The 12970-nt window shown below is 63.4% G+C and overlaps 1 protein-coding gene across 1 annotated transcript; it reads left to right on the plus strand.

The window, feature by feature from the left end:
- The first annotated feature begins 3257 nt into the window (after window positions 1-3257).
- Window positions 3258-12477, plus strand: DGAT1 (diacylglycerol O-acyltransferase 1). Its single transcript, XM_074316622.1, has 17 exons — window positions 3258-3695; window positions 7653-7740; window positions 9718-9758; window positions 9841-9926; window positions 10009-10061; window positions 10234-10339; window positions 10422-10535; window positions 10646-10726; window positions 10809-10912; window positions 10995-11033; window positions 11153-11194; window positions 11277-11321; window positions 11401-11513; window positions 11597-11662; window positions 11747-11834; window positions 11925-11987; window positions 12102-12477. The coding sequence occupies exons 1-17, from the start codon at window positions 3505-3507 to the stop codon at window positions 12255-12257; spliced, it is 1476 nt and encodes a 491-aa protein (XP_074172723.1). The 5' UTR covers window positions 3258-3504; the 3' UTR covers window positions 12258-12477.
- Window positions 12478-12970: the final 493 nt, after the last annotated feature.

The raw sequence follows: 12970 nt of genomic DNA on the forward strand, positions 1-12970 counted from the left end.
GCAGGCCTGATAGCCACCAGCAAGCCTTCTGGAAAGCCACTGGAGAAAATGGAGGTGGTGGAGGGTGCAAGGTCTGGTCCTGCTGCCCACATCCTGGCCCTCAGACTCCAGGGATATGTTCCCCCACTGTCTGAGGAGGCCTCCATGGACAGCTGGGCCAGGTCGGTTCTGGGGAGGAGGTGCTCAACAGAGGCTTCCACAGCCACCCACAGCCTTGGGGCTCTAGAAAGGATGAGTCAAGTTGAGGAGATGAGGGGCGGAGCTGTGCTGGGTGGGGACAGCCTAGGGACAGGGAACCCCCTACCCCAGCAATGCCTCTTGGCACCCAGGCAGGCATGAACTGAGAGGCCCAAAGTCTTTGGCAGCATGTGGTCAAACCAGGTCAGCTCAGGGCCAGCACAGCAAGGTCTGCACCCTTGCACCCTGGCAGGGGACAGGCCCACCCAAACTCCATGGGGTGGACAGCAGTTCATAGCCTGTGGGCCTGCTGCTCAGGGTGGGGCTCACTTGGAGGAGGGCATCCCCTTCTGGGAGCATTGTCACCAGTAATACCGCAGGAGTGAAAGCCCCTGGTATCAGTAGAGGCAGTGGCTAGGCCCTCCTGCCCAGGTATCCTTGACTTTTACTGTCCCTAGGTGGAGTAGGTGTCATCACTCAATTTGCATATGAAGAATCTGAACCTCACCGAGAGGGTGCCTTTGACATAAGCCCTGCCCAGGATCCCACCCACCCTATACCCCAGTTCACTTGAGTTAGGCACCAACAGCAAGGAGGAAGGCTCCTGGCCGCCTACTCCTTCCCAAGCCTCCACGGCCTTGGTCTGAATTGTCTGTTTCTGCTTCTCCAGGACTCTGCGGGGCAGTGAAGGCTGTCCCCAATCCCCAGGCCTAGGATAAGTCCATTCCTCAGTCTTTACAGGTGTCCATGGACGGGACTTTGCATCCCAGAGAATAGGCAGCACAGGCTTCTCACTACCATGTCTCATCTCTCTGGAGGCACCCCTCACAGGCCTCCGTGGCCTGCCCACAGCACTTTCATCCTGGAATCAGTCCGAAGCCCTTTCTACATTCCTTACCCCTTTCTAGCTCATTATTCCACCAGTCCTGCAAGGGTCTTCACACTGGACCCGGTCCCCCTAATACGTTGCTCCCGGCTAGGAGATCCCCATTGAACTTTCTTCGACAACCCGTCTCACACACCTATGTCCACCAACCCCACCTTGACCTCTCCCGTCTCCGGTGGTGCCCTGGGCGACATCTCGCCTTAGATCCTGAGGTACTGGGGCTGGGTGAGTGGGGAAACCCGGCATTAGCCCTCGCCCTTTTCTAGGGTTCCCTCTCAGGCCGGCCTCCCGGACAGGCCCCGCCTCCCTCCCAAAGGCCCCCGCCCCCTCGCCAGTTCTTCCTTATTGGTGCGCTCACAGTCCGTGACTTCCTATTGGCTCGCGGCCCCTGCCTCCTCGCCCTCAACTCCAGTATCAGGATCTTGGCTTACCCCTGGTCCCTCGCCGGACTGGTCCTGCTTGGTGGCCCTCGGTCCATTGTGGTCACCTCACACCCTCCGCCACTTGCCAGCTGACAGCTTGGAGCCGGGACAGGGACACAGGTAGCGCCTCCAACACGACCCTTCACTCCTCATTGGCTACTGCACTCAGCCTTTCCGGGCCTACTGGCACCCTGAGCCGTCAATCTTCCCCTTTGCCAATAGGTTTGCCAGCCCGGGCGGGACTCTGTTTAGTTCTTGGCTCAGTATTGGAGAACGGCGAGGCCAGAAGGCGCGCTGGAAGACGTGAACTCGCGTGCAGGGCTTCCGCGTTCGCTGCCTGGGAGACGGAGTCGGAAGGGCGGGGCAGAGCTCACTGGGCTCACCCCTACACTTCGGCCTCCCGAGAGAACCCTTTCCTTCTTTCGTCTGCCCTGCGTTGGGATCAGTACTGAGAAAGGCCTAACTCCGCCTGGCCCGGGCCGGCCGATAAACAAACGAACGTTCAGGGAGACTGGATAGGAGATTGGGCTGGTCCTGACCCACCGAGGGTGGGCTACGTGTGCACGCGGGGGTGCTCTCCCGCTTAGTCAGGGTGACTCCTTCAGCAGGCTACTCGAAGACAACTGACAGGTAGCCCTGGCTTGCTAGGTAGGAATGCCAGTCTGGCATCAGCCCCAGATGGCCCGGTGGCATCAACAATGTGTCACCAGGGTGCCTGGACGCCGTCGATGGAGGTGGTGGAGCAGGGACGAACCCACTGGTGAAGCGATGGCATAGGAGAGGCAGCTTACTTCAGGCTGAGCCTCATGGTTGATTTGCTTCCAGAAAGGTGCTCTTCTCATCCTTACCTGCTCACCTCAGGGGAGTGAGTGGCTAATGTGTTCTGCTGCTTGCTCCAGATATTTTTTGGTTAAACCAGGGGTGAACCCCCAGGAAACCCTCAAACCCCAAGATCCAGGATGCTCACACTCCATGCCTTGTGCAAGACGCGTGTCAAGCCACGGTGGGACGAGATGCACCTTGAGGTTGTTACGGTGGAATAGTTGCTTCATTTAACGACAGGGGCGTTTGCACAATCCAGATTGTGTAATTACACAGAAGCCTCTGGGTCCTCGCGATCCGGCACCCCAGGTTCCCCACGACCTGGCAAAACGGGCCCCGGGTGGGAAATGGGGGAAGCCTTGCAGGTCTGCGGACGTGGGCATAAAGGGGGCTGGGTGGAAGGGGCGTGCTGGGGCGTGGCCACCCCAGGTGCTTGCACCATCTCTACCCGCACCGGGCCCTGGGCGTCCGCGGGCAGGGCGGGCGTCCCCGTACTCGAGGCCTGGGGCCTTTCTCTGGCTCCATCCTCTGGTCTGGCGCTTGTCTGAACAACCTAAACCGAGGAAAAGCGGCTGCCTGCGGTGGTAACTAGAGTCGTGCTCTGCGAGATGCGCGCTCGGAAACCAACGGGCTGGGTCGTGGTTGAGGCGAGTCCTCGCGGACAGGGCTCCGGCCCGGCAGCAAGGCGGCAGTGCACGACGCCTTTCATAACTAACCTCCATCCCCACACTCCCTGTATTTATAGAGTGGGACATGGGGCAGGCAAGCGGTCAGGGGCGGCGCGCAACTGCCAGGAGGCCGGCGTGTCCGCGCAGACGCCGAGGCCGGGGGAAGGCAGGGTCAGCCACCCGCCGCTCGCCGCCGTCGCCGCCGCCGCGATCCAGCCCGCGCCGGGCGACCACGACTCCCAGGGTGCCCCGCGCGGCGCGACCACGACTCCCAGGGTGCCTCGCGCGCCCGCGGACTACAAATGGGCGCAGGCGGCGCCCGCCCGCCAGTTAGCGGCTCCCGGAGCGACGCGGCGGCGAGCCGCAGGCGGACCGGCAGGCGCGCGCTGATTGGCGGCGCAGTCCGGCGCGCGGGCTACGGCGGCCGGCAGGGGGCGGCGGCGGCCTTTGGCCTTGAGTCCGGAGGCGGGGCCGTGGGCCTCGGGAGCTGCAAGCCGGAGGTCCACGACCCAGGGTGCGGGCTGAGACCATGGGCGACCGCGGCGGCACGGGCGGCTCCCGGCGCCGGAGGACGGGGTCGCGGCCCTCGAGCCAGGGCGGCGGCGGCCCCGCAGCGGCAGAAGAAGAGGTGCGAGACGTGGGCGCTGGAGGGGATGCGCCGGCCCCGGACAAGGACAAGGACGGAGGCGCCAACGTGGGCAGCGGCACCTGGGATCTGAGGTAGCGGTGCGAATGACCCATAATGTCTGACCCCTGACCCGGGCTCCTGCTGTCCTGCCTGGTCCCTCAGGCTTGGCCGCAGCAGCGCGGGCGTCCGGACCTCTGCTGGACAGTTGTGCCTCTTGGTCCCCCACAGGGAAACTGAGGCTTAGGGGTGGAGGGTCGCCTGCCAGGGTCACCCTGCGTTGAGCGTAGCCGGCAGCAGCCCAGCTTCGAGACCCTCCTCCCTCTGCACATCCTTTGGTGCGACCTAAGGCTCCTTCCCAGGGCGAGCCACCAGTTTCCTCTGTCTGGAAGGATCTGGATGGGATTGGATGGTTTGTGATGAAAGGGGTCCCTCCTGAGGGCTAGGAGGTGTGCCTTGGGGGTAGAGGAGGGTGGTCTTCCTGGGGAAGGGGCCAGCAGGAGGCTGGGACTGCCTGAGGACAGGAGCAGGGGGCAGTGAGAGGCTTTTCCCTCTGTGCAGATGAGAAATAGGGGTCCCTTCCTTTCCTGGCACCTTCATCCCTCACCCAGTGCTTGGGAGGCCTGGGGCGCTGCTTACGTTACCGGAACAAGTGCCCACTGTAGGGACAGAGTTGGGTCCTGGCTGGGGTGCAGGAGAGAAGTTTGAAGTGGGCACACCCACAGGTGGGCGCCCTGTGTAGCTGAAGGACTGACAGGAAGGGGTGGGGAGAACAAGCCGAGCAGATGGGCAGCACCTGGCCTGCGTGGACATTGGCTCTGTCCTCCACGCTGGCTCCAAGCGGCCCCTTTGCCACCCTCCGGCCCCTTCCCCACTGCTGGCCTTCCTCCTGGCCCAGCATCCTTTGGGGCTTTGGCTTTGGGAACAGCTTCAGGGCTAGAGGTTATCAAGGAGGAAGTGGGCACTCGGCAGTCGGTTGGCAAGGATTTGCTCTCTTTATAAATCTGAACGGAGGCTTTCTTCACTGGGCACTGTGGGGTGGGGGTGGGCAACGGCAGCTGGGGTGCAGCACTGTCCCTGCCCTTGGAATGCTCACAGTCCACCTGGAAGATAAGATAATCTCAGCACTAAGCAGTGTGAGCAAAGGTCAGACACGAAGTTCATGAAGGCTCCATGGGGAGGAGGGGGTTTCTACTGAAAGGGGTGCTTGCTTCCTGTGGGGTGCTGCCAGGGAGGCTCCAAAGAGCAGGAGGGCTCTAGAGTGCCCTGTGCTGACTCTCCGGAGGCAGGGGCATGGCTAGCATGGTCTCCCTCTGGAAGGGCTGGGAATTGGGGTCCTATTGTGTAAGATGGGGGTGCTGGCTTTAGGCCAACCTGTCATCTAGGATGGACTTTCCTGCTCTGCATGGGCCAGGTGGTCAGAAGCCTCTTCTGTGCTTTTGCTAGTTGGGCTGAGGGAGTGGGAGCCCTGCGTGCCCACCCTTGAAGTCTGGACCGCCTGGGAAGAGGAACAGTACATGGCAGGGATGGGCCTGCCCAGGGCGGGAGGGGGCCCTGGTTATCACAGTGCCCTCTGGTTTCCAGCACAGGCAGACAATGTGTGCTTGTCCCTCAAACCCGGATGCCACAAGGTTCAGGGTCCCCATGGTTTGGGGGTGGCAGAGCCTGCGTTGCTCTGGCTGCCTTGCTAGCCATCCCTTCCTCACCTGCCTCCCCTCCTCCCTGCTGGTGCCTTCCCTCTCCTGCTTCCTCCTTACTCTAACCCTCCCTGTACTTCCTGGTCACCTTGGCTGGGGCAGCAGATCAGGCTCTGGGTGTGAACCCGTTTCTCCCAGCCCATGGCTAGGGTGTGGCTGTGGGGCAGGAAGAAGAGGGCCCCCCTTTCTGCTCTGCCCTGTGGTTCCGCACGGTTCTCCAGGCCCAGGATGCCGCCACTCCTGGGTGTTTGTCCCTGGGTGTTCTCTGTCTCCCTCTCCAGCAGGGTCGGAGGATGTGGGGAGCCCACTCAGCCGCCTTGCACCCCAGGGCTCAGCACAGAGGCTGGGTGGAGGAAGAGCTGAGGAGGTGGCAGCTGGGAGGCGAGCTGGCGCTCTGCTCCCTCCTTGCTCCGCTTGGCCCGGGAGCTGGACCATGTGGTCCCAGGCGTGGTCCACACTTGGGGGCTGTCCCTCTGGGCGAGCTTTAAGCCCCGTGTGCCTGCCGTCCTGTGGTGTTGTGAGGGTTGAGTGAGGTGACACATGCGATGAGTTAGAAAGGCCCTGCTGGCTGGGTGCGCCTGGGGTGTGGGTGTGGGACCGCTGCAGGGCACAGAGGTGTGGGCAGCCTCTGCAGTAGGGGAGAGGGTGACAAATACAGTTGTGGTGTGGTGGCCAGCTCCTGCCTCCCATGCAGGGCGTGCCTGTCTGCCCTCTGGTCCACTGCTGCTGACTGCGCTGGCAAGGCTGGACCTTTGTGGGCATGGGGGGGTGGGCTTCCTCCCTGGGAGGGAAGGGCGCTGCCTGGGGTTGGGATGGTCAGGCCTGTGGAAGGGGCTGAGGAGTGGGTGTGGGCAGCTTGGAAAAGGACTGAAAAAGCTTCTGAAATGTTATTTGGTGTCAACTGGAAAACAACGCCCTTCCCCCACCCGATTTTCATCGCAAAGATTGCCACAAATAAAGCCAGCGTGGTCTTGGTGGCCCAAAGGAGGCAGGGGTCACAGTGTTGTGAAATAGCCCTCTGGGCATGCCAAGCCCAGCACTTACATGCATATGCTGGTTGGCAGGTTGGGGCACGAGGCGGCTTTGGGATGGTTCCAGTGAAAGCAAGTGGACTTGAACTTGGGGCAAGGGGCTGGGGACAGGCTCAGACACCATCCTCTGTGGGGGGCTGGGCCTTGGACCCCTGCCTATCTTGTGGAAATGCAGGTGCAGAGACGTGGGTGGAGATCATGGCCTCCCTGTGAGGCCCAGGACCCACTGGAAGGTGGATGCAAGGAGGCCAGGCGGGCACCTGGGAGGGGCGGGTGGGCTGGGACCGGTGCACACCTCCTGCGGGGAGGCGGAGGGGACTTGTGTCCTGCTTGAAGAGTGCCTGCCGTGCAGCATCGGGCCTCCTGGTCCTTCACCTCCCGAGGGGCCATCGGAGTGCTGACTACAACCACAGGAGGCCTGTCACTGAGGCAGGGCCAGCCTGAGAGGGCATCTGTGCTATGATGCCCACCTCCCCCACCCGGGTACCTTGCAGGAGGGAAGGGAGGCCCCCTGACCTCAACTCTTACAAAACTGGAGACCTTGGTCAATGCTGTGGGGCTTCCTGCTTGCGTGGCTGCTGGCGAGAGGTGGGGCGTGGCCTGTGAGCCAGCTTTGGCCCCTCCCCCACCCCTGCGTTTCCCTGGATGTGAGGGTCTGCTCATGTGTCCCCCCGACCCAGCACTGAGTGGGAGCAATCCTGGGCAAGCAACCAAGGTACCGCTTCCTGCTTCTATGGGAGACCTTGCTGCCATCAGGCGCCCAGCCCTGGGTGGGCTCCCCTCTGCCCAGCGGGAGCACAGAGCTTACCTGTGGTTGAATGAGACAGACAGTTGGAGGCCACATGGGTGCCTTGAGGCCGGCCAGGCTCCTGTTCCCAGGAAGGTGCACATCAGGCCGAGGGCTCAGTTGGCCCTGGCCTGTGTGGGAGGAGGTGGTTTGAAGTGGGGCCCTCAGCTCTCCCGGTGGTGGGCTACGCTGGGCTGACTGAACAAGGTGCATTTGCCCCCTGCCTCCATCTCTGTTCAGCATTGCTGGGGGGCCCACAGATCCATGGATGGACTCTTCCCTGTGGGCCCATCACCACTGCATAGCCAGTGCGGGTGGCAGCAACTGGAGGCCTCTGGGGAGCGAGGCCGGGTTCCTGGCCTGGGATGTCCCAGCCCCATGTGGCCCTGGGCTGAGCTGGGCTGGGCAGGGCCGGCCCGCTCCTGCTGGGTGCCTGGTGGGGTAGGTTGTGGTGGTCCCAGGAGCTGGGCCCAAGTTGGCTGCCCTCCCACTGTAAATGGTCCTGCTTGAGGTTCTCACTGTCCCCTGCCCTGCTAGGTGCCACCGCTTGCAGGACTCTTTGTTCAGCTCGGACAGCGGCTTCAGCAACTACCGTGGCATCCTGAATTGGTGTGTGGTGATGCTGGTGAGTCAGATGGCAGCTGGGAGCGGGGGGGCTCAGCCTTTACTTGGGCACGGGGGGACTGAGCAAAGAGCTTGTGTGGCTGGGGTGTGTGGGGAGGGACTGTGGTGGTGGTCCCTGCGGCCACACACGCTGGGGCTCCCATGGGCCACATGCTGGATGCTTGTTCCTGCTGAGTGTCAGGAGAGGCCTGTGGAGGGTCGTGTGGGCGGCCTTTGTGCTGTGAGCTGAGGGGCACAGGGGTCTCCCCAATGGCTTTGCTCGGCAGGCGTGGGAGAGCAGGGAGGAGTGGACAGGATGGGTGGCTGGTCCTGGGCTGGTGGGTGGTGGGGCAGTAGATGGGGCACTCTGCGGATATAGCGCTTCCTTAGCAGCATGCGTGGTCTTGTGGTCCACAAGAAGAATGTTCTCTGCTGTTCTGAATGGCCCTTGTGGGTGGGGGCGAGACTCTTGGGCTCAGCCCAACAACCCAGGCCACGGCTCTGCAGGCCCCCAGCCCCTCTCCCTCAGCCTGGGTCCCAGGAAGGTGATTAGATAAAGTCCCTGCCTCGGCCTCACCCAGTGGCCTGGCTGAGGCATCTTGTGGGGGTGGGACCAACAGCCCCTGACCCAGAAGCGGCTGGAGTCCAGAGCTCAAAGGGGCAGCATGCTGGGCGGGGCAGGGCAGGGGACAAGTGCCTGCGGAGGCCCAGCCTACACCACTGGGGGCTGATGGAGCCTGAGGTCTTCAACCCTCACCCGGACACGCCTGCCTCTGTCTCAGGTGCTGCTCCCGTGGCCACCTGTATAGAAGGGGCTCCAGGCACACCCGTAACCTCCCTGCCTGTGGTCCCAGGAGGCTCCCTGGGGAGCTGTGGGGGGCACACAGCCTAGAGGGTGTGAGGCTGGCTGGGCAAGGGGACATCATCAGGAGATGGCCTGTGTGGGCAGGCCCTTGGCAGCACTGTCTGTCCTCCTGCAGCCTCTGGGGCTCGCTGGGCCCTTTGGCACAGCCCGAGAGCCTTTCCCCTGCTTCTGGTGCCTCTGCCACCTCCCCGTCCTGCCCCGCCCCGCCCTGCCCTACAGATGGGCACCCACGCTTGGGTCTGCCCTCTGTGCTCCCTTTGCCACCTGCACCTCCAGGTGGGCACTGTCATTTAGCAACCCTGGCTTCTGCTTGCTGTGGGCTCTCAGGACAGGCTGCCACTGGTGGGGTGACAGTGTGGGGCCATGTGTGTCCTGGCAGGAGGCCAGCAGGTCAGGCTTGTGGCTGAGGGAGGGGACCCTGTGTCTCTGAGCTTGTCACCTCCTCGTGAAGTCTTCCCTGACAACCCAGATAAAGGACCCTACCAGTGTTCCCTTGCCAGCAAGTTTCCACAGAGCCTACCCTGACACCTGCACAGGGCCAGAGCTTGGGATGGTCAGCAGGGTCTGTGCCTGGTGGGGTGGAGGAGGGAAGCAGTCACCCCACCCACGCTGGAGGCAGGAGCCATTTTGATGGGGGCTCCATCAGTGGACGCTGCTTTGGGGTCAAGTGGCTGGGTTTGGAGTGCTGCAGGGACAGCTGAGGCGGGAGGAGGGGGCATGTGGGAGTCTGGGCAGTGCCCTCAGAGGGCATGGTGCCCTGCTGCAGTGCCTGCCTTACGGCTGGGCACCATAAGGACTAGCCCGCCTGGCAGGGAAGTGCCATGGATTGGGGAGGCTCCTCCCTCAGCAGGACAGCGGAGGGCTGCTGGGTGGCGAGTCTCTTTCTGCCGCTGCAGACTGACTGCTTCTGGGAGGTGCCTGGTGTTGGGACCTTCCCGTGGGTGTGATGGGCGATTGGGAGGGCAGTGCTGAGTGCTGGGGGAGGTGGGTGGTGAGTCTTGGAGCTTGGCATGGGGGTCACACGAGGTTGGGCCTGCAGGACTGGGGCTCGGCCCCCACAGGGACTGGGAGGGGCGGGGGTGGGGGGCCTGTGGCCTGGGCTGACGGGTGTGCCCCTCTCCCTCTCTCTTATAGATCTTGAGCAATGCACGGTTATTTTTAGAGAACCTCATCAAGTGAGTGCCTTGCCCAGGGACCCTGCCCTCGCTGAGCCCAGCCCCCCATACCTGCTCAGGCCCTTACCTCCCCGACCTGTAGGTACGGTATCCTGGTGGACCCCATCCAGGTGGTGTCTCTGTTCCTCAAGGACCCCTACAGCTGGCCCGCCCTGTGCCTGGTCATTGGTGAGTTGGGTGTTGAGGAGGGCCTGGGTGGAGCCAGGGCTGACCCAGACCTGAACCTGCCCTGTGGCATTTCTGTCCTCAGTGGCCAACGTTTTTGCTGTGGCTGCGTTCCAGGTGGAGAAGCGTCTGGCAGTAGTAAGCAGTGCCCTCATGCCCCTGCCCTGCTGGGGGTCCATGCTTCTCACCAGGCCTGGGCTTAGGACTGGGTGCCAGCCCACCCCACCGTGGCTTTCCTGGGCTGGGCTGTGCCCTGGGAGATGCTTTGTCCAGGGAGTAGGGCCTGGCTGAGTATTGCTCCCCCACCCAGGGTGCCCTGACGGAGCAGGCAGGGCTGCTGCTGCACATGCTCAACCTGGCCACCATTCTCTGCTTCCCAGCGGCCGTAGCCTTCCTGCAGGAGTCCATCACTCCAGGTGCTGTCCCCCGCCCACCTCCCCCCAGCCTGTCTCCTGTGGGGGTGTGGGAGGCCCCTGCCTGAGCCCGCCTCTCCTGCAGTGGGCTCCGTGCTGGCTCTGATGGTGTACACCATCCTCTTCCTCAAGCTGTTCTCCTACCGGGATGTCAACCTGTGGTGCCGAGAGCGCAGGGCTAGGGTCAAGACCAAGCCTGGTGAGGGGCTGCCCAGGACTGCGGCCAGGAGCCAGGCTGCCTGCTATGGGGTGGGGGTTGGGGGGGTGGGAGGCAGCAGCAGGGCCTCACCTTCCCCTCTGGCTCCCCAGCTTCCGCAGGTAAGAAGGCCAACGGTGGGGTGGCGCAGCGCGCTGGCACAGTGAGCTATCCAGACAACCTGACCTACCGTGGTAAGGTTCCTGCAGGGTGGGCAGGAGGGCAGCGGGGGACAGTGGGCCAGGCCTCCCGTGCCAGCCTGCCTTCTCGTTCCAGATCTCTACTACTTCCTCTTTGCTCCAACACTGTGTTATGAGCTCAACTTTCCCCGCTCCCCCCGCATCCGAAAGCGCTTCCTGCTGCGGCGGCTCCTTGAGATGGTGAGGTTGGGGGGCTGTGAGAGGCTGGTGGGGGGCGCCAGGCGCTAGGGGCTCAAGCGAGTTGCTCTGCTTCCTCCCCCAGCTGTTCTTCACCCAGCTCCAGGTGGGGCTGATCCAGCAGGTACGGGACAGGGGCAGGGCTGGGCGGTTGGGATGGGGGGCGGGATGGTTGGAGTGGGCGGGGCGGGGCGGTTGGGGTGCCCAGTGCTCCGAGAGCTGATGCTGTGCCCTCCTTTGCAGTGGATGGTTCCCACCATCCAGAACTCCATGAAGCCCTTCAAGGTGAACGGTCAGCCTCCCTGGTGTCTGGGGGTGGGGCCGGGTGGGGGCAGCCCCGGGAGCCAGCTGCGCCTTGTCTCTGCAGGACATGGACTACTCGCGTATCATCGAGCGCCTCCTGAAGCTGGCGGTGAGCGGGGCTGGGCGGCAGCGCGGGGCCTGAGGGCGGGTAGGGGTTTCTGGAGCCTGGCACCTGCCTCTCCCCTCAGGTCCCCAACCACCTCATCTGGCTCATCTTCTTCTACTGGCTCTTCCACTCCTGCCTGAACGCCGTGGCCGAGCTCATGCAGTTTGGGGACCGCGAGTTCTACCGGGACTGGTGGTGAGTGGCCTTGGGTGGGTGGGGAGCTGGGGGCTGTGGTGGGTCACGGTGCCACCTGACAACTGCTGTCTCTTGACCCACAGGAACTCTGAGTCTGTTACCTACTTCTGGCAGAACTGGAATATTCCTGTGCACAAGTGGTGCCTCAGGTGGGTGTTGGCATGAGTGGTGGCCAGAGGCGGGCACCTCGTGGGTGGGTCTGGGCGCCCGCCTACAGCCTCCTCCACATGCAGGCACTTCTACAAGCCCATGCTCCGGCGTGGCAGCAGCAAGTGGGTGGCCAGGACCGGGGTGTTCCTGACCTCCGCCTTCTTCCATGAGGTCAGTGCTCTGCAGGGTCCTGCCTCCTGCTGGGTGGGGGCGGGTGTGGCGCTGGAGGTGCCGGCTGACACCCCCATCCCTCCCACCCAGTACCTGGTGAGCATTCCTCTGCGCATGTTCCGCCTCTGGGCCTTCACAGGCATGATGGCTCAGGTGAGCAACATCCCCCCCCCCGCCCCGCCCCCCCCCCCCCCATCCCACCGGCCCTTAATGTGCGGGGCAGCCAGCTGTGGTCACAGCAGCCCACTGACTGTCCCACATCTGCAGATCCCACTGGCCTGGATAGTGAGCCGTTTCTTCCGGGGCAACTATGGCAACGCAGCTGTATGGCTGACGCTCATCATTGGCCAGCCGGTAGCGGTGCTCATGTATGTCCACGACTACTACGTCCTGCACCACGAGGCCGTGACAGCGGGGCCCTGACCAGCTCAGCCCTGCCCACTAAGCAAAGTACAGCCTGGCCCCAGGGAGGGTGCTGGCTGCCCACAGCCTCCTCCGGTCTCGTCCCCGGGAGGCCTCTCTGCCCCTATGGGGCTCCCTCCTGCCCCCTTGGCGATGGCACACCAGGCACAGGCCAGCGCCCTCGGAACTTGCTGTTCCTTCTAAGGGTCCAAGGGTATCAATAAAGTACTGTCCAGAAAGACCTCCCTCATCCTGCTGGGGGGGGGGGCGGACGGGCAGCTGCCCTGGGGGGCTGCGCTGTGTCCCTCTTGGGAGGGATCTAGGTCTCGGGCCCTCTAAGCCGCCAGCTGCAGGGGAGGCAGTGCCCCTCGCATACCCATGCCGTGAGCAGCAGCCCTCACTGCCTAGAAAGGCTCGGCCGAGGTCAGATGTCCTGCTTGGTCCCTGCCTGCTAACCCTGTGTGGAGCGGTTGCTTGGAAGAAGGCGCCCAAGGACTTCCTGGAGTGGGCCTCTGCTGGCGGGTGGGGGTCGGAGGCCAGGGCATGGAAAAGGGTTGAGAATCAGGACTGACAGTCACCAAGGGGAGTCCAGGGGCTGGGGGGAGGTGCTGCTGCCCTGTCACATGCCGGGTGCTCACCAGGGGGCAGGCAAGAGGGCACCTCTTGAATGGGGCCTGTGGCCTGGCCCAATCCTTGCCCAGGTCTCCCTCTCACATGCATCCTGTACACAGCAG

The sequence above is a fragment of the Rhinolophus sinicus genome, linkage group LG12, assembly GCF_036562045.2.
Source record: "Rhinolophus sinicus isolate RSC01 linkage group LG12, ASM3656204v1, whole genome shotgun sequence".
In the NCBI taxonomy this organism is placed as follows: Eukaryota; Metazoa; Chordata; class Mammalia; order Chiroptera; family Rhinolophidae; genus Rhinolophus; species Rhinolophus sinicus.